The sequence below is a fragment of the Athene cunicularia genome (assembly GCF_003259725.1).
Source record: "Athene cunicularia isolate RWA chromosome 4 unlocalized genomic scaffold, athCun1 chr4_part1, whole genome shotgun sequence".
Taxonomy (NCBI): domain Eukaryota; kingdom Metazoa; phylum Chordata; class Aves; order Strigiformes; family Strigidae; genus Athene; species Athene cunicularia.
Genome location: NW_020799098.1, coordinates 11447826 through 11469461, shown reverse-complemented (window position 1 = coordinate 11469461; position 21636 = coordinate 11447826). Strand labels below are relative to the sequence as shown.

The 21636-nt window shown below is 39.2% G+C and overlaps 1 protein-coding gene across 3 annotated transcripts in view; it reads right to left on the bottom strand.

Moving 5' to 3' along the window:
* Positions 1 to 21636, bottom strand: part of AFAP1 (actin filament associated protein 1) — a 123616-nt gene that overhangs the window by 49685 nt on the left and 52295 nt on the right. For 2 of the 3 annotated variants that reach the window (XM_026847204.1, XM_026847205.1), the window contains exons 2-4: positions 20088 to 20216; positions 14448 to 14545; positions 1128 to 1236 (exon numbers count right to left, since the gene is read on the bottom strand). In XM_026847204.1, coding sequence (XP_026703005.1) covers positions 1128 to 1236; positions 14448 to 14545; positions 20088 to 20214 — 334 coding nt within the window. In that variant the 5' untranslated portion in view covers positions 20215 to 20216. Of the gene's footprint in view, positions 1 to 1127; positions 1237 to 14447; positions 14546 to 20087; positions 20220 to 21636 lie in introns of those variants that run through there. The other variant, XM_026847206.1, reaches the window with a different exon arrangement.

Genomic DNA, 21636 nt, shown 5'->3' with positions numbered 1-21636 from the left:
CAGCATCTTCAAGAAGGTCTTCTTCCAAAGGCACAGGCTAAGGGGCAAGCTGCCATAATCTGAATTTGCTGTCTCTCTGCAAACTTCATCTTTAACTCCTGCCCTTTTCAAAAAATTAATACTTAGGTGCCCATAACCTCCTCAGTCCTTCTTCGAATTTAGTAGTGATCTTTGTTGCAGCTATGCCATTGTCACAATGCTCACCTTGAAGTTTGCTCTATTTCCACAATACTCTTTTACCTCATTTGTTATTTTATCCTATTTTTCACAAGAATATTATTCTGAAACTCACATTTTTTTTGAGGTAAGAAGCAGAAGTAAGAAGTCACTATTCATAGACTGAGATATGGACATACTACTCTGGTAGAATTTTTCTGTTTAATTACTAATGAGATTTTTCCTCCAAAATTTAGAAACCACATTTTCAACGTAAGGGTCTGGGGGCTAATTTTCAGCAGATCAACTTAAAACCTGAGTGTTCAGGAGGGACACTCCTCAAATATAGTCTTCCCAAGATAGTAGAGCTGGGTCATTTTTCTGGGTCATTGGATAAAATTACAGGTCATCTCTTTGCCATATATGAAAAAGATGGGTTTTATACCATAAATCCCATGCAATAATCCCACCTTCTTTTCAGCAAAGTTACCGGGTTAAATCATTGCTTTTTCCTCATAGCATTGAACCTTTTTTTTTTTTCCTTACAGCAAGTTTTACCAGTTTACCTCTACATCTACAATATCACCAGTTGAGAGGAGTTTACTCTGGATTATATTTAACTCAACTCCTGGCCCAACCATGTTCATGGTTCAAAGCTGTTCAAAAGACCAGTGGCTGATTTGGATCCTCTGTCTCCAATAGCAGCTGAAACATATTTATGTGCTCCTAACTTAAGCTCCATGTTTAGTTTCCTCTAAAAAGAGCCTGGTTTATGCATACCAAAACAGTTCCACAAACCAAACCAATGCACAGCCAGTGAGGATAACCAGAACTGGCCCCAGATGGTCAAAGCCACACTTACAACATGTCACCACAGCACTGACAGAAATTTATCTGTCAAATACTAAAAAAGTTGAAGGATGCCAGAATTATCAATTGCTCAGAAACTGATCTGGAAATATATTACTCACTGGAAGTGATATACTCAGGAGCCTTCCCAGGACTAAGTGGCACTGCCTCTTCATAATAGCCTTCAGGAAGGGAAGATGTTGGTAATGGTGGAGGCCCATTATCTGGTGGCTAAATGGAGAAAATAAGAAAAAAGTGATTACAGACCAACAAGGTGTTAAATTTAACATGGTCAGAACATCTGCTCACGATCAGTGCTAATGTTACCAGCCTTATAAACCCAATGGCAGGTCCTGCGACTATTTCTTATGTTATCTCTAAAGGCAAGGCTCTGGAGGGGTGAATTGAGATGTTGACCTTTGAATAAGGGCATGTTCTTCAGGGTCGCATTTTTTAGAAGGGAAACAAGCCTAAATCTCAAGTTCCTCATGTGTTGTTATAATCAAACAATAATATGTATAGGTTGAGATCTGAAGCAATAAAGTGACTTAATTATGCTTCATAACATAATGATACATTTTTAAATGTATCATTATTTTCAAGACTTTTACCTCCACTCATAAGGAAGCAAAACCTTCTTGCAGGTCCTCCAACTGAGTCCTTTGGTAATATAAGGACAGTAGGATCCTACTTCCCATTGTTAAAGATGGCAAAATGAAGATAGCTACATTAGAAGAAGTTCTTTCTACCACAGAATTAAGTGGTAAAAATGCTGAAAAGGTACAGTTCTCTGTTTAAGAACCAGAAATCTGAAGGGTCTACATCAGAAAGAGATTTCTGTGCATAGACCGATCTACAGTGTTAAGGCTTATTTATTAGTGTTTTACACCTAAAATAATTCATACTACAGCAGCAAACAATGTTGGACACTTCAGAAAAGTTAAATAGCCTGGGTTGGCAGAGATCAAGGACATCTAGGCAATTTAGACCATATTTTCATGATGCATTTTGTTTTACAATGGCAAATCAAGTCTTAATATAGATGTTAATTTTTAAAATACTATTCCTACATAACAAAAACAGAGCTACAACCAATGAAAAGACTGGAACATCAAGAAACAATTATATGATAAAATAAATATTTCAAATACCAGGTCAAATTCTAAAATGCTTCTTTTCTAAATATAAACCTGTTTTAAATTTAAAACTGACCGACTGCTGGTATGTTGATATAGTAACAAAGCAAATTTAGTACTCTGTGACTTCTTCCATATGACTTTACTGTTCTATTTCCTTAACAAGTACCAAACCAACTGTATTTTATAGAACTTGCTCATATATGCCACAGGTTTTGAGTTCCATATTTTCATATTACAGAAAATACTGGTCTTTTTCCAGCACCAGTGGTTTATTGTATGATCACAAAAATATAACTTCTAAGCAGAGTCTCATTTCTGCAGTAACATTTTTTCAATACACGTTTCTCTTTCTTTCATGTAATGAAAGAGATGTAACAGAGTCTGTCTAAACTCAGAGAACAAACAGAGATACTGAAATAAGAAACTAGTTAGGGTGAGCTTTGCTCATGGTCAGATACAGAGTGGCTGGTCAGTCAGGTGGGCTGAACAGTCTAGCAGAGGCATAGAGCTTTCTTCCACATAATACAGATGAAGTCACAGTGAATACACTCCTATTTTCCTACAGACCTAAAGTTACCCAGGAGGAACTTGAGCTTTAATAACATGTAGCATTAGCTGTAATGAAATTAGTTCTGTGGGTGCTTTCAGGTCTGGATTCATCTTTTCATATTTCAAAGCTACACACCTCCAAATCTCATTACTGATTACAAACCTACGCCAGACACCTAATTCTTAACAATCATCTAGACGAGTCCCACCCTTAGTATGCTCTGTAGTTAAATTTATATTGAGTAGGTTATTACATCTTGCAGGTAAGTGCTTGTGTATTCCCAATGTGCAGGAAGGCCAGAAGCTAGTGATTAAACTTGCCCTTCAGCTCATCCAGCACTGACTTCCCTTTGTGCACCTAGTAAAATCAGAAACTCCTCATGAACAATGAACCGATTCATGACTGAACACAGAAATTCTTGGTCAGATTGAGATTTACACCAATATTACCATATCAAATGATATAGCCAACTTCACATGTCACACTCAATTACAGATAAGAGATGGCAATTACTGTTATCTACAGTGTCAACCAAATGAGTTTTCCTCATCAGTTTTGCTAGGAAAATTAGCTGTCAAGGAATCAAAATAATGAAAAAATGGCTTTTAGCATGGTGTCCCTGTTTTTCTGCTGAAAAACACCCCCCAACAGCAAATCTGCACATCATCACAAACTAAATGAATCTTTCAAAGTTAGCTGCTGCTGCGCAACAGGCATAAGTGACATTAAAAAATATTACATGTTAATACTGGAAAATTGTCAGCAATTATTAATTTTGCCCTACGCACCTGCACATATCTGCTCTGTGTGGCCTGAACTGCTACACACCATAGGTGGAACTGCCTCCAAAGATTTTGTATTTTCTCCCTTCATGCACGTGGGCAGAGCCTTGCTCAAGTGAGTTGGGGTCAAGGCTTGTTCCTAGGGCACTGGAGATTCATACCACTCCTTTCATTAGATAGATATATTAATATCTTGGTCTAGCCTTAAACTATTTTCCCGTCAGGTGTATATACAGTATATGAAATTCCTAACAATATTAAATGTAATTCACCCAGGAAATACCCATCTGAGAGTCATTCCAATTTTGACTTGACACAGTACTGAGGTTTCAAAGCTATCTTTTATCCAGAAACAAATAAGAGGTTCCAATAAAGATGGGGGGGGGGGGGGGGGTTGTTTTTAGACAAAATGTTATTCAGAAAGAAAGTAAAAAGGAAATGAAACACAAATGGTGCTTGTCTGAATTCGACCCTGCTGGAGCACCAGTTACTTCATACAGTTGGGGCGGGCTGGGCTGTGCAGCCAACGTCAACACAGATGGAATCCATTGCTGAATTAGCCAGGCCCTCCTCTCTGAAATGCATTTTGCAGTGCTTTCCATAGCAAAGTTGAAAACAATTATAAATTAAAAAAGAAAAAAATTAGTAGGAGAAACAGAAACATCCAACATTAAATACTGTCTGATTAAAGCAAGGCTGCTTTAAAATTGAAGGAAAATCCATCTGATTAAAAACAAAATAGAAATATCTCACTCAAATCTGTACCATAAACAACTACATCTTCTGGGAGCTATGGAGTATGTAAGAGTTTGAGCATAAAGAAACGTAAGAAGTACATCTGAACATTCTGGTATTAGTTACTAATATTTACAGTGCTTTAATTTTTTTACTGTTGCTAGCTGTATGGTTTAAGTCTTTCAACTTGCCAATTTTTACTGGAAGAATTTTGATGAAGTTATGAATTATGAACTGAAATAATTCTTGCTTCAGTAACTGTTCAACAGTTTATCTGAAAAAGAGAAAGGCCATAAAACCCGCAAAACTATTTACGTATTCTATAAAAGGATTAAATCTCAAAAAACCCTAGAACATGTGTAGTTTGAATGGTATCATGAGGAAAGACCTGGCAACCTGCAAAGAAATCATTAGCACAGATTTCTACCTTTACTTTTTTTACAACAGCTGACAGGGAAGAAAACTAGAGAATGCTGCCTTTCAAGACAACCTTGTTCAATCACAGGAATTGTAACAGTTAGAAGGAGGAAAAGGGACAAAGATGAGTGAAATCGTTGCCCAGAATAATACCAGTAATATTGAAACAATACCGATGAAGGTGTTGGGTCTCAGACCAAATGAGAGATGCTTTATTTGAAACCAAGAAGTGGATGGGGTGATAATTATACTAGGGTTGAGACCTCTGAAGACATTGAAGACTAGATTGTGCACAGGATGTCCAACTCCAGTTTACAGGAAGGATTGTTAAGAGTAAGAAACAACTATCTCCAAATAATAAGCAGTATTTACCTGGAGAGTAAAATTAATTATTCTATTGGATTCTGTGAAACAAACAATGGAAATATTAGTTTTATGGCATATCATGATATTCCCCTCCACTTGCCGGTCTGTTCCACAGACCACAAATGAACTCTTTCTTTATGCTAGGAGATAAATTACTTTATTTCCCCCTTCTGTCCAAGGGTACCTCGCAAGATAGTAACTTTTTTTTAGGAATAGTCTAGCTGAGATCTGCTGACGATATGGAAGTATATCATGTGGAAAGCAATATGAAAGACAAAGGAAAATAAATGTCATCATATAGGGGCCTGAGGATATAAAATCACTTGACACCCCAATGAAGACTCAAACTCTGTAGGAAATAGAAAGAAACACCTCCCTTTATGCAATGATTTAGGACTTGGAGATTTCCAGTGCAAAGCAGTGACTTTAGCAAAGACTGTCAGTACGCTCGTGCTGCAGGCAAAGGCTGCCAGCAATTCAAAGGCCATGCTCGCATGTGTGTTACTAGATCAACCACCAATTCAGATCCAGCCAGACTGTGGAGCCAGCTGCTACGTAACCCCTCAACACTGAAAGCAGCAACATGAGACTGGAAAAGTGGTCACACATTGGTAATGCATAATAAAGCTATTCAGAAGCCAGCAGGCAAATGCAGGCTGTCAAGAAGAAACCTTGACACATGCACATGCCATTTGCTTTGGAGCAAGCTTAGACCTGACCTCTGTACAACCCCACCACATCCTTAGCTTGGAGGGGAAAGAGTGCTCAAACATTTATGATCCCTCTCCTCACATGTAAAAAAAAAAATCGATGTCCAGAAAGCAAGATGAATCAACAGGGTATCAATACAATTGGCAAAATTACTGACCGCACATTTCAACCAGGCTTCGTTGTTCTACTGTAAAGGATGGAAATTGTGTATAAGTACTTGCCATGCACTTGGTATGAAAGTCTAAGCCTTTAGATAAACTCAAAAACACTAAGACACAAATCTATTGCCAGCATTTGAGGACCTGGATGAACCTTGGATTTATTCAGGACAAAAGCGCTGACTATTGGGGATGTTAAGACCGTATTGAGCTGTGCAGAAAGGAAATATTAGCCTGACTGTAGAGAAGGAAAAGCTGAGAATACCTCTTCATTTGACCTCAGCTCCATATTCTAAGGTTATTCATTTCTCAGCGTGTCAGCTGGACCATACAAAACTGGGAGCCAAATAATGTGAACGTAATGTCAAACAACTTCTCTTTTCAGCTTCTCAGGACATCTGACAAAAGACAGCAAACCATCTAGTCAGCCACCAAACTCAGCTTTTTGGAACAGAGTAATCCTGTCAGTCCCACCACAAGGTGGATAACACCACTGCATGACAGGTTGCTGGCACAGTCCCATACAAGCACCGCTGAGTGTACCCATGCAATTACAGCACACACCTCTGGGACACTTGTGCTACCAGGGAAATAAACAAAGGAATTGCCCAAGAAATCAACAGCCAGAGTCAGGCATGATAGGAAGCCCAGCAACACTCAGCAACTGGTAACCCACCAGGTCCTACTGCAGTGCTGAACAGATGAGGGCAAGGAAGAAATGCTAGTGGAAGTAATTACCAGGTGATGGATGAGTATAAGCATAAGCAAAGCTTTTCCTTAGGGTGATCCTGAAGAGTGACTTGAGCAAGTTTAAGACTAAGAACAAAAGAAGGTACACGCTTTGCAAGCTGTTTCCAGGGAGTGGAAGTACATCTCACGCAGCCTAAGAGCGTGTCTGCTGACTCAGGGGTGAATGCCTAATTAAAGGTATCTCCGGAAAAGTGCTGAGTATGTAGAGTATAGTGACTACAAACAGATCACAGCCTCAGAAGGCACAGCCTGATGATGGGAAAGGGATCTGAACAGACCTGTTTGCATTTAAAGAATGAATCAGGGCATACTATGGCTCCACAGTTTGATCTGAAAGATTGTTGGGAGAGCATTTATACAGGAACCTCACCAGGAACTGAGTTACACATCAGATTTCTTCTTAGATAACCCAATAACCCCTTTACCTAAGCAACAGGAAGCTAAAGATTGCAATAAAAAGGACCAAATGGAATCAGTAAGAAACCAACACAGTATATTGACTGAGGAGAGAACCCACATGGTTCTTGCATCTCTCTCATGGCAACGTCAGCCTACAGCAGAACCCAGGCATAAGCTTAAGTCTCAGTTCTTGCTAATGTATTTAATTAACATTTGAGATATTAAATAACGCTGAAGAGACTGTGGCACACACTGCACCACTGAAAGGACAGTAGCTGGAAGGAGCTACACCCAAATGCTTATGGAAGACAGAAGTGGAAGTAAACTCCAGACTCCATGGAATTAACAGAAGATCTAACAAAGTAATTCAAAAGTGAAAAAGAATGAGCTAGAAACAAAAACACAGTATATCCGTATCATTCAGATTTTATTATAAAAGATAATTACACAGATAGTTGGAAGCATCACTCAGACAAAATAATAAGAGTTGACTCATACCAAGCAAAGAGTCTGGGTCTATCAAGAAAAGAAATGGGCTTTAATTAATACTAGGGAACACTTTCATGCATATTGCATGAGAAAGATGAATCTGAATTTTAAGCAGCATGGGGCCCTCAGTCAGAGATGGTTATTGTAAGAGCTCAAAGAAGTGCCTGTATTCCCCAGAAAAGACAAAATCACCTTCCTCTTCCAGGAGTTAATAATAAGCTCAACCAGGTACCTTACATGACGGTGAGGACAAGACAAAACAGTACAGTGAGAAAAGTGTGAGCAACACCATCTTCAGCAGAACAATATTCTCTAAAAGCCTGAGCTCGGCATCAAACAAAAACAAGGAAAGACTTGGTACTTACTGGCTTAACTCCTTTTGCATGTGTCTGTGCACAGAACATTAATGAGCATGGTTAGGAAAGCAAATAGGCTGGTCCCCACCTATCAGGATAGAGAGGGTGTTTTATGGACAGGTATAGCACAGAACCAAGAAATGAAAAACCTGAGGCCAGAAGTGTGAGCATGTTATGAAAAATGGTGGGACAATATCCTATCAAATCTGTGGCATTAGTAATTTAATACCTTTCTTATATGAAGGTCAAAGATCATCAGTATCTAGTAAGAACAGGAAAGAGGGCATATAGCTTCAAATGATCACAGAAATAATCTGGTAAAGCAGTTCAATCCTACTCTGAACCTGATCTGAACTCATTCAGTTTAAATGCAAATTCCAGTTAAAGGCAGTTGGGAACAGCTCATTCTGTCAGCTTAGATATGAAGCAAGTTTTGAAATATGGTGATATGCATGGTTATAAAGGTATACTATAAATGAACTGAGAAGGAAATGACTTTAACTAAAACATTTTGTGATAACATTTGCAAATGTGAAATAAATCACCAATAATAATGCATCAGCCCCACCCAGGGGAAATGGCAGTGGCAACTACAGTATCATGCAAGACACAACCAACATAAAAAAGAGGTTGCAGACATTTCTTTATCCTTATGCAATCACATATGATGACTGAAAGTATTCAACAACTGCAGTGTGCCCAGGTGGCCAAGAAGGCCAATGGCATCCTGGCCTGTGTCAGCAATAGCGTGGCCAGCAGGGACAGGGAAGGGATCTGACCCCTGTACTCGGTACTGGTGAGGCCGCCCCTCGATTCCTGTGTTCAGTTTTGGGCCCCTCACTACAAGAAAGACATTGAGATGCTGGAGAGAAGAGCAATGAAACTGTTGAGGGGTAGAGCACAAGGCTTATGAGGAGCAGCTGAGGGAACTGGGGTGGTTTAGCCTGGAGAAAAGGAGGCTCAAGGGACACCTTATCAATCTCTACAACAACTACCTGAAGGAGGTTGTAGCTGGGTGGGTATTGGTCTCCTCTCTCAAGTAACAAGTGACAAGACAAGAGGAAACAGACTCAAGTTGCTCCAGGGGAGATTCAGATTGGTTATTAGGAAAATTTCTTCACCAAAAGAGTTGTCAAGCACTGGAACAGACTGTCCAGAGAAACAGTTGAGTCACCATCCCTGGAGGTATTTATAAGATGTGTAGATGTGGCACGTAGGGACATGGTTTAGTGGTAGATTTGGCAGCGTTAACGGTTGCACTTGATGACCTTAAGGGTCTTTTACAAACTAAATGATTCTATGATTCTGTGATTCTATGTGCAGAAGACTCGTCTGTTCTGGTCACTCGTGATCAAACCAGAACGTGAACCTAACTGCAGGTTCATGGGAGGAATACTGATATAGTTCACTAGAATTAAACTATAGCTCAAAATGAAACCGACAGAGCCTTTCTTACGTGTTATGGATTGAAATGAAACCTGAGAGGAATATGATTGTGATCTCAAAGGATATCGGAGGCACAGGTATCAAGGTGAGGAAAAAAAAGCTACTTAAACACAAGGACAAAGGCTGACAATGAACACTGAGATGGTGGAACAGCCTTTCAAATTAAAATAGTGGGTTAAAGAAACCTTTATGCTAGTGAATAGATTCTGGTAAGTTTATGGGTTAATAGTTTATAATTGCCTGCAGTAAGAATGACTGCACTGAATGATCAAAAAGGCCCATTTAATTGTTTCTTCATTACAGAAGAACTCGTTGAGATCTGTGCAAACTGAAACTATTAGCCAGCTCTGAATGAAACAACTGAATTTTTGTTGAATTTATTTTTATGGCTTTTAAAAATTTTCTGCAAGGAAAATAGCCCAAGGCTAATACTAATTTATCTTTTAAGAACAGAAAATAACCACTGATTTTCAGTGTTAGAAGAAAAAGCAAGATGATATAAGATTCATAAGTATCCACCTAGCACGAGACCCTTGCTTTTGCTATGGCACTACTCTCACTGCATATTTTAGAAAAAGCTTTAAGACTGGCACTTTTTTGGTTGTTATTCAATGAATGATTAATGTAACTGGTGATGTATCACCTCAAAAATCCCTTTGATTTCAGGATGATTTTTTTCTTCTCCAAGGACAATGTCTCCTGTCAGCATTTTCTAAGGGTATACCTGACAGGCAGGCAAATAAAGGGAGGCTGTCAAATCACTTCTCCACAATAGGAAATCCATTTATCTGAAACACTCCTACAGAGTGACTCTGTACGTTGCAGCAAAGGGTTCGAGGAAGATGACCTATCCTTTTGATTTATATCTACAGGGGTTCTGGCATCTTGCAGGACACTTGCTGCAGTTAAATAACTATTAAATTGTCAATATTCCAAGAAAAACAAAACATATACTCAATTTTATTGTGAAAAATCATGCAAAATGGCTAACTGCACTGTTTGTATTCTATTTTGTTGGACTGCACAGTGCACTGAAATCACCAACTGTCAGAGGTAATATGTCAACCAAATGCTTGGAGGCTAGAAGCGTTCTGTCACTGTCATGCTGTGCATAATTTATGCCAGTAATCCTCAGGCACATCTGAGCAGCAGGACACACCGAATGTTAACCTCCTGCCTCACTGGAAAATGTACTTCAAGGCAACTTGGTGATAGTGCAGTGATGAGAACCCAGTTGTTAAACCATCAGCAGCACTTTGAGGTATGCACAGAGCACTGGCTCTGTTACTCCTCTAAAACCATCATCTAGCACTGCTTCTTGCCTGTCAGGAGCAGGGAAATAACACAAAAGTAGCTGCTGATGTAGAGATGGAGAAAGAAGGCTAAAAGACAGAAGCCCTCGCAGTAAGCAGATTCAAGAGGGAAGAACCAATATAACTCTATTTTGGACATGGTGATCCCCTCCTCTGCTGATGACCCAGGCAAAGCTTCTCTAGCTGCTGGCACTGTATTCATGCTAGGAAGCAGGCAAGTGGCATTTCAGCTCTGCAGCAGGACTCCGAGTTGCCCTTAAGCTCCCATCCTTTATCTGAAGCTTTTACTTTGCCGGCCATCTGAAGGAGCTGTAGGCACAGGCTAAAGCAAGCGAGGATTTGTGCTTTCTAAGCCTGACAGAAAGTCTGCTAGGCCAGATGTAGGCAAGGGAATGCATACAGAATTACTAAGTGACTGTGTGCTTAGGGATTCGCTTCATTCAAGTATATTCAAGGTCCAACTTTGTCCCTCAATTTTAAGACCTGGTCCAAAGACCACTAAGTCCAGGAAAACTCTCTGGGCTTTAATGTGTTTCAATAACTGGAGACTTCATTTAAACTATTAACAGCATGTCTCTAAATAATATGAATTTTATACTCTTTGTTCATGGGTGAATGAGTAACAAAACTGATAGAAGATTTAGCCTGAGCAAATATGCAGGTCTGTTTACAGATTTACAAAGGAAACCTTGCACAGCACCTGCCCACATATAATTCTGGCTCCTGGCACTACTTTAAGGATTATTGAATTCCTTCCCACCCACACATCGTTACATAAGTAAAAGCTTAAACACAATTCAGACTAAACATTTTTGAATGCAGAATCCCTTGAGTGCCATAAAGAGAAACAGTGGTGTAAATGAAACTTTAATTTCCATCACGCTCAATAACTGATGTGCTAAAAACACAGATTTTAAAGGAGTGCAGAGTTTATTTAAAGTTATTGATTCCCACTTCCAGTAAATTCCTGTGTTCCAGCAGCACACTGTGTTTCCACTGGAGGCTGGGACCACCACTAGATGTTATGCAGCAAATGGAAAGAAGTTTCTGTCCTGAATGGCTGGCAAAAAGAGATGCCATACAACACGACTTCCATGTGACATGTGAAGAAGGGCAACCTGGAGCAGAATTTCCTAACCTCTGGTGGGCCCAGGGGATTTCTTCCACTTGACTATGAAAACACGGCGTATGAAAAGTGGCTATGAAAGGTAGCTCAGTATTTGTGTCACTGAGCAATGTAATCATGTACAGATTTTACAGACATTGGTATCATCAGCTACAAATTTTTAGGAGTTCATTGATTCAGGGTAGGTTGAAGATCACCATGCAGAAACATTAACGGAAGGGAAAATTAAATCTTGGCCACTGCCACTTATGTACAGCCTGATATAAAAAGAAAGATAATATGACAGTCTCTGGTCGTATCTAATAATAATGAGGAGCTAACAAAGAGGCATCTAACAGAGAAAAGTTTCCAAAAAACAGCTAATGATCAATTCTATTAGTTCAACATGATCTCAGGTGAAGTTTTTAGTCAGACTGGGGTTTGAGCTTCCCCAGTGTTCAAAGGTCAAAAAGCTGACAGTTTTGTCCTTTCCTTCCGACTCCACCTGGTCTTCTGCAGGACAGCAACAGTCTGTCATCTTTTTCACAAATTATGATGTGCTACCATCTCAAAATAGCACCACTTGTAACCTGTATTTGGATAATGCAAGACAATTATAAGAGAGTCCTGGGACATTTCCTGGCTGATCTCAAAGTGGCACTGACACCAGAAAGGAAGAGAAAAACCACCACTGCCTGACAGCAGCAACAGAATTGCAAAAAACCTGGCAAAAATCAGCTTCCACCGCTATGGAAAAAACTTGCTCAGCTTGGTGATTTCAGAGATGAAAGCGTCTGCAGCATTATGGGCAGGTCAGAGGGGAGGGCCATGTTCAAACTCCACTTTGCCAGGCTCAACATGGGAAGATCGTGCTCCAGACCAGCCAGCTCTAACTGTCAACTTCCACAGTAATTCCCACTGTATCTCAGAAAAGTATTTTTGTTACTCAACAATCCAAACCGAACTACTGCAAAAACCAGTGCTGACCTCCCGGACCTAATTCATACTTCACACCATTTCACTGCTGCAGCTGTACCAACTTTAAGAGAATTTACACATTAGTGTATGAGAAAGGAAAAGTAGGTCAGTTGTCTTTAGAAAAACAACTTGAATCTTCAGAGCCAATTTATTAACCTGAACCTACATAAATATGAAAGAACGAGGATCTCAATTGGCTTAAATTTACGCAGCTAGCACCTGAAGTCTACATTTCAAAGGCATGTGCATTTTGCATAATTTTTCTGCCTCTCATCAACCCTTTCCCTTGTAATTTATGCTATATGCATCTTGAATGAAAGAAAAATAATAATTTTCAGGCACTGTTAACCATTAAATGGATTTTCCAAGTTTCACTGCATATTAATGACACCACTTTTGCATTCATTCAAAACTATGCATGATTATTTTACAGCATCCCTTTTTGTTGAATTTTGCTACAGTATATATACCAACTCTGGATATGAATATTTATAGCACAAACATTCCCCTCCTGTAATGATTTCAGCATACCTCATTACATTAGGTAGAATTAAAATTAAAAACAAAAATCATGTTCAGGTCACAAACCAAAAGATGTCAGTGCTTAGGAAGAAACTCTGATTAAGGTATTCTACATAATACATGCTTGCTGGGGTTTTTTACTTTGTTCTGCAATACACAGCATTATTCACCTTCAAATAAAGGTTATTATGAAAGGCTGAACTAGGGTTTGATCTGATAAATTAGTTCTTATGTTCATAAAATGCTATTGGTTTATATATCCTCAGAACTGGGCATAAACGTGGTAACTGAGCAACACATTAAAATAAAGCACATATCGGCCATCCAGTTGTTCTGCCCCCATAAACTGCACCTGTACTTCATGCTTCAGCCAATCAATGTAGGTTTCCAAGGATTGTCCTTACCACCATGAAAAAAATTTTCCACAAATGAATACAAAGATGGATAATTTTTCAGTATTAGGACTAAGACCATGTTCACCTTTCAAGAGGTTAAACCATTATTTGCTCAGAATTCCCTAAAAGAAAATGTTTTCTTCAAATCTGCTGTAAAGTCAGTAACAGAGGAGCATCAAAACTTGTTTATAGTTTATTCTATAAGACGACAGCTGCTCTCAACTGGAGGAACTGAATTACAGATCTCAGTCAGTATCTCTGCTATAAACATCTCCAAGAACATGCATTTCCACTTGTTCTGCAGGGAATTTCCTACACAGAGACTGGGCACAGAAGATCACTAAAGAGTTTATAAAAAAAAGGAAGTATTCTTCTTTCATTTTAAAACTCTTCACCTTCATTTATCAGCTATCAAGAGGGAGTCTTCTCATAAGTCTTTCCCTCCTTGCTCCAGGAAAAACTGATCATTAAAATCTTAAGAACCTGGCTGGGACCTGTGGGATTGGCCAGACCAACCTCCAACACAAGACAGGTCAACCTTTTAAGTTAAGATTAAGTTGCTCAGTCTTTTGCTGCTTGAATTTTATAAATCACCAAAGATTGCAATTCCACAGCCTTTGTAGATGACCTGTTCCCGGGCTTATTTCACCATATAGATTTTTTTGCCTTCTCTTCTGCAAGTTGAACATAATTCCCTCAACCATGGCAGAGGTGAGAGGAGGATTGTTTCCCTGGACCTGCAGGCTCCTTCCCCTTGTAACTATTTCTGTTAGTGCTTATCACAAATATATTCTCTCTTATATATATTTATATATTTAAATTAACACTCACCAGCCACTGCTGAGGTATTTCTGGCAGAGGCATTTGAGGAGGTGCCGGCAAACTGTTGGCAACTTCTTGTTTCTGTACATGTTCTTTTATTTCAAAACCTGTGGAAGAGCAACAGACATCACTTAACATTTCGGTGGATGCAAATGGGACATTTTTTTCCACATGTGGACACCATGTCTGACTGTCACACACCAAGATCTGGCATGCAGCTCTGTTCACAGCCCACCTCCCAGGCGCGGTTACTGAGGCAGGACTAGAAGAATGATGGGAATTCAGGAATTTAATCACGCGGAACAAACACATACTTACTCTATATGATAATGACATATATGCTATTTGGATCAACAAACACCAGACGGAAAAAAATTTTCAGGAAATCATTCTGAAGTGCCTATCCATCTGGAACTGAAAGACTTAAACAACTAACATTCTAATATGTTGCCAGGCACCTACCATACAGATAAAACCATTTATGGGGGGAAAATACCATACTTGTGAACATCCTAAGGGCACCATACAGTGAATAAAACACAGTCAGCCTGTGGGCAGTATGTGGCTGTCTGCCATTTACAAATGGAGACAAGCAACAGCTGCTCCCATGGCACATTTTGGATGGGCAAGACCACCATGGAGAAATGAGGCCAAAACAACCCTTCATGCCGTAAGAGTGGGGTAGAGGGCAGAAGAAGAGACCCTGCCTGCCTCCCTTCCTGGCAGCAATGATGACAGCTATTTGGCCAAGCCCACAGCACTGATATTCCCTGCAGTCCCTGCTGCCACCACCTCTCATCATGGAGCTGTGGTGTGAGTCTCCCAAGTCTTGGGAGATGCAGGATGCTGTGACACCCCAATCTGGAGCACGCTGCTGCTGGGGGGACACTGCCCTAACCAACTCACTATTAACAGAACCACACACAGAGCATGTTTTCTCACCATTTCCTTCTTTCTCTCTCTCTCTCTTTTTTTTTTTAAAATAATCCCATAGTATTCCAGGTGAATTTGAAAAGGGAAAAGAATCTGAATGTAGAAGCTGCTTTGAGGGTCTTTGTATCACTATTGCATCTCCCTCCCAGGGGAAAAGAGAAGCGACCCACTCATTCTGAGGTTTTGGCCAAATAATTTAAATCACAGTTGCACTCACTTCATAGGAACATAAAATAGTTTATTTTTCTAAATATCAAAATGGAGATTAGGGTGCATCTCCTCAATGTTCTGGCAAAAATTCAATGTATGGTACCCTGCTCACCCCTAGACTGAATTTAGCTCCCAGTGTTTAGTTTTTAAAATATATATTTACATAGTCAAACGGATATCTTTTGGTCAAGATCATGTAATTCTCAAAAATGTAATCAATGATGAAATGTTTCTTGTCATAATACCCCAGTCCCACTGGCTTCGTCATGGATTGAAAAACAACACTGATAAAATAAACTGGCTCCAAGGGCCACAGATTCTTCTCTCTTCATACAAATCAAGAGAGTGATTAGTCTTGGGAAACATTCCAACTTTTTTTTCAGTATAACTTTCACTTGTTTCTCCTTATGAAGGATGAATCCATATTATGACTGCTATCCATCTGTCTCCTATGCTTTCCATAACAGAAAGTCAGATATGAAGGGGTTTTTACTGCAAAAAAGAAGTATTCCAAGTGAATTCTAATGTTACGGTAAAACTAGTTTTTCTCCAGTTTTAAACTATGTGTGTTTCAACAAGAACCTGCTCTATTTCTCTTTATTTTCTTCTACCAAATCACACAGCAAAGTGAGCACTATAGGTTTACTGCATCAGGTCCCTTTAAGGAAAACAGGCAATGTTGACAGTCATATTATATGACTAAATCCAGCAACAATTCTTACTCCAAAATAAACTGTGTCTTTGTTTTCTAGAAGAAAGTCTGAGTTTCAGAAGGAAATGCCAAGTGTTTTCTTCAGACCTACAATCCACTGGGCGTGCCAAGGCTCAGGAAGAAAAATAAAGTTTATAGTTTTGCCAGCTATTCAGAGTAATCACTCGTTTGGATGTGGGGCAGGTCAAGACCAGGCAGCTACGACCTGAAGAACACATCTGCCTGGCCCAGTACTCTCTGCTTTATAGTTATTAAATGAAGAAAACAGTGTGTATTTGGAAGATGGAGTAAAAGAAGGCAAAAGTCTTCTAAAGAATTCCCCAAGTAAGAACTTACAGAGTTTAAAGTGTTTTACTAAAAGCTAAGCAGCCCATTATAATTTCCACACCTTACAAAGAAAAATATAATTGTCCATTTCCAGATGTTATAAAGAACCCGAACAGTTCCCAGTTGCTCAGATACTTCATTGCCATTCCACATTGATCTTAAACGGTTCGCTCCAGCAACTGAAATATCCTGTTGGATTCACACAGTTGATTTTTGCAAATGCGTATAAAGAGTCTGAACTCAGCACAGTCCTCAAGCCTCTTAAACTGTGCCAGCAACCCAAGAGCTCTTGTGGAGTTATGTGGGTGGAGTAAAACAACATTTTGAAAAACAGACTCCAAATGATAGTTTAGCTTAGTTACAAAGTACTGTGGGTTTATGCATCTTTTACTACTTTTAATTTTAATGAAGAGATGAATAGTTTCAAAGGGATGGGAGTACTGAATGTTATAACTGATAAAAAAAACCAGCAGGGTCAGTTCCAGTAAAGAACATGACTCCCCAGGTAGTTTCACACACACTTGAAGCCAGCATGGGATGGCAGGACTCCCAAGGATGCAGCTTCTTTCCTTCCCTGCCTTGTTCCTGTCCCTGCACCAACCTCTCCTTTGTGCCAGCATAAGCATGTGTGTGGCCTCAGGTTGAACCAGACCAAGGAAGTGACACTGGTTAAGACCAAACCAGCAAAAAACCCCAAATAATGCTTGTGCTAGCACAAAGAAGGATGCAGTACATGATGAGCAAGAATGAGTAGACTGGGGAGAGAAACAGGATGCTTTTTTTAGAGGCCATGCTGGCTTAAACTCTATTTAAACTGCAGTTCCATAAACTAGAGTTTATAGACATATAAAGCATAGTCCTGTGACTTCTTGCTTAACTGAACTATAGGATTTCCTTGAATTATTTCTTGCTTAACTAGAGCATATCTTTTAGCAAAATATTCCATCTTGATAAAATGCCAGCAATGGCATGCACACCGTATGAAGTTCTTCCATTAGATCATAGCTTCAATGCTCACAACATGTGCTTTATTCCCACTTTGAAACAAACATTCAGCCATTGCACTTACTGTTTTAAGTCTAAGAGCTCATTTTTAGACATTCTTTCTCTACATCAAGATTAATTATGATACCTCATTTTGGATAATTTGAAGGCATATTTCTGTATCCTTTAATCACTTTTAGGACTTTCCTTTGAAATGTCTAAATTTTATCTCCTTGAATATAGGTGCTAGAAGTGGGTAAAATGTTCCAGTAACAACTGCACTGAGCTAAGCTCTACCACTTAACATATGGATCTTGTATAGATCTTGCTAATGGATGGATCCTGTAATAGGATGTAATAGGATGTAACGGATCTTGTTACAGATCCTGTTACAGGCTTTAAAACCTAAATGGTGGGTGCTGAAAGGCAGAAAGCTACAGTTCTTGGTTTTATTTTATCCTTGGCCACATCTAGAGTCATAAATTAAACACACCTAGGAAGGTGCTCTGGTACAGAGAAATTGGTATCCATAAGGATAAAATCTCTCACCTCTGTTGGGAACAGATCCTTGCCTGTTCTAACTCCCAAATCATGCTTAGGAACTGATGGAGGAGATGAGTCAGCTCAGCTCAAATCCATGCCAAGGACCACTCCATTAATTTAACGCATAAATAATTGAGTTCTGGGGTCCAGAAACATACCCAGCACTATTTAATTTACTAGTAGAGCTGTAGCTTTTGTGTCCTGAAACATCATCTACAATCCAAAAGGAAAGGATATGACAACCCTTCCCTGTGTTTGCAAAGTTGGCAACAGAATGTCATCTGACTTCTTGAGGAAGTCAAATGTTTGTCTTAATAAATCTAGTTGAAAAGATTACAAGAAGAACATACAGTGTCAGATCAGCATTGCTGAGGTTATTTTGAACTCCTGTAAAATATAGCTGGTTTTGAACATATTAAATTGCATGTTCTCACCTACAGAGTTTGGTTTTGGGGAGTTTGGGGGATTTTGATCAGCTTTGGAGCATGAAGCCTCCTTCCACAATATGTGAAATATTGGTACCTGACTCCTCCTCTCAGTGGTAAAGTAAAAATTGTGATAGGTCTTTAAAAATGTCAAAATGGAAAGGAGGACAATCATTATTTTCAAGTTGATCCCCCTGGACTTGAATCGTGTGGCAAAAATGATTACTGAAGAGGAGAAACACTACATCAAACACGACCATATATTTTTAGCACTGGAAAAGAAACAAATCATGAGAAATTCATCTGCTCACAATGTGGCATTTTTCTTCAACACACTCTGGTAATTTTTCAAAAATCTAAACCCTGAGGATTTACACTGACAGTATTTCTGTCACATGTAGGAGAGACAGAGGTCTTATGGCCCAGATGCCAGTTCATACAGAAAGGTGCTGTAGGGAAGTAAGAGTACTGTTAGTCAAAAATCTGAGGAATATTCTTTGTATAAGCTCTGTGGAAAGGTTGATGTACATGGTGAATCATTTATATTGTATTCAGTGCCATAATCCTGACAGAGACAAAAGCAATTGTGCTATCAAAATGATTTTAGATAGGAAGAAAAGGGGAAAGTGAATATAACACTAATTGCAAAATGCAAACCAAACATGCTATTAAAAAAGCATCACTTCTTCAAACAGTAAATTTTACCAGCTGTTCTGAACTTTGAGATGTATGAATTTGCTGTATGTGAATTCTGTTTGGCCAGTTCAAAGTATGCCACTTCATAGACTGAGACCTAGGGTTGTGGAGATTTAACTACCCCTCTAGTCTGCAGCTAAGACTAATCACATGAGACCTTATGCCCTCCAAGTTTTTTGATATTTGTGGGGTTATCCAGTACTGACTGAGTACTACTTAGGTATTTCTGCCCTGTTGTTGAGCAGCAATCAGATGAAGCTTACTTCAGGGTTGGACTTGATGATCCCAAGGGCCTTTTCCAACCCAAATGATTCTGTGATTCTATGCTGACAGCCATTTCCCAGCTCTGGCTTGGCACTCCTGTATCAGCCATGCACCAGAGCCCACCTCAGTATCAAGCCTTTTAATTGATTTGGGTCATTTGACTGAGATGCAGCATGCAGCACCCACGCATCTATAAAATGGTGCTGTGGCTAGCACTCCCTGACGCAGTATTACTTCTTCATCAAAACTCATAAACAGCATTGCTGCTACAAATAAAATAAAATAACCACTCTATCAGCAGAAATGAAAACATTCTATCTAGCACACAATTCTGTGGTTGGATTCACCCATGTGCACCCAAGATACTTCCAGCATGCCTTTTGCTCTATTTTACTGTGGAACATGAAGGAAGGCATTCAGGAAAGTTACACTTTGGCTTCACCCTGTCTGTTCTGATTCAATTTAGAGCTTGCCTTTAGCTCTTAAAGCTATTTCACTGAGCACAGACTTATTCTATGCATTCTGCAAGCAAGAAAACCCACCCCTGACACTGACCTTTTGATGACTGTATCCTCAGGAGAATGTTAGTTATTACTGCCTTCTTCTCCCTGACAGTGGAAGTTAGATATTCATGGTCCAGAAGTTCAAGAAACAGGCGCAGCTCAACTATTAACTCTTCCATGGCTGAAAGACAAAAAAATAAAATTACTTTTTCTAAAAAGTCCCATTAGAAAAAAGACAAATTCTCATTTACTCACATTCATAGCTATTTTCTAGCATTCCTTAAATATGTATGGTCCTCCCTGTTGGAAACAGACTACTCAATAGTAAAACCAATAGAATAGTCCATTAGTGAGCACTATTGGCATTTGTAGAGGTTATCTCAAACTTGATGCAGAAAAAACAGTTCTTTTCACATACCACATCATCAAGCCATCACTAGACAAAATTAAGTGCAGAAGTAGTGGCCATCTGCTTTTCTATCAGTGCCACTCTGGTTCTCTCCCTTTAACGAACAATTTCCAACTGCAGAGCAAAGTTAAAGTTTGACAAAGGTTCTAGACACATCAATATTTTCCTAAATCTTCAGGGAAAGTCTCTCTTTCCTCATCTTATTTCTGCTGTTTGCTATGGTAAAAAAGAGTGGGTATTCCTTTTTTACAGTGATTTGTCTTAAAATTTCCAAAGACAAGCTCCCAATCCACCACATAATTTCTTATTACTCCTCAGATTCCTGATGATGCACTTCATATTTCATCCTATTTCTACTATTCCAGATCTCACGGCTTTCCAATTTGTTCTAGAAATAATTACATTCCTTCTCCGTATTCCCAATGCTTCTCCATTTTTTATCAACAAACTTTATAAGCACATGTCTATGCTTTTCAAGTTACCTCTAAAGTCTTGCTTTGTCTTAATACCTGCAGTAGCTCAGAGCATACATATAACCATATTTGTTACAGCCTAGTCATCTGATACCTATTCAGCAGGTGTATGAGAAGCCTGTGGTACTGAACCTCATTTTCATGCTTTAATTCTCTCATAATTCTGAGATTCTCTGGTCCCTTTGCTTAAGTGGACTCGCTATTTTTAGTTTTGGTTTCATCTTGGATGGAATAGTTCACATTTCCATACTTTCTGTATCTGATGTCATTATCCTCATTAAAAGATGAGGAGAAACATCCATTTCATTTCAGTGCCACACCTAGGATTAATTTCAGTCCTATTCCCATTCCAAAATGCCTTTACTTAAATTTTTCTCTACTTAATCACATTTGTTTTTATAATCTTTTCAAGGCCTAACAGGGTGACCACTGCTAAGCCTCTTCAGACCTCCAAAAAGTACATTTTTTGCTGCTTACTTCCTTACCAGCTCTTCCCTACTGCTAAAACCTTTTCTGACACAGTTGTTTACCCAACTGAACCTGCAATCCTTTTTTCCATTTCTGAGAACATGTCCAGATGTTTAAAAAACATCCTTGGTCAAGATGCACTTGTTTTATCCTACACTTGAAAACAACACTGTGCAGGGAAACCTGCAGATGCCAGCTACAGCCCTACAAGAGGCTGTTGGCCCCCTTCTTGTCTCCAGTGGATGCAGCTT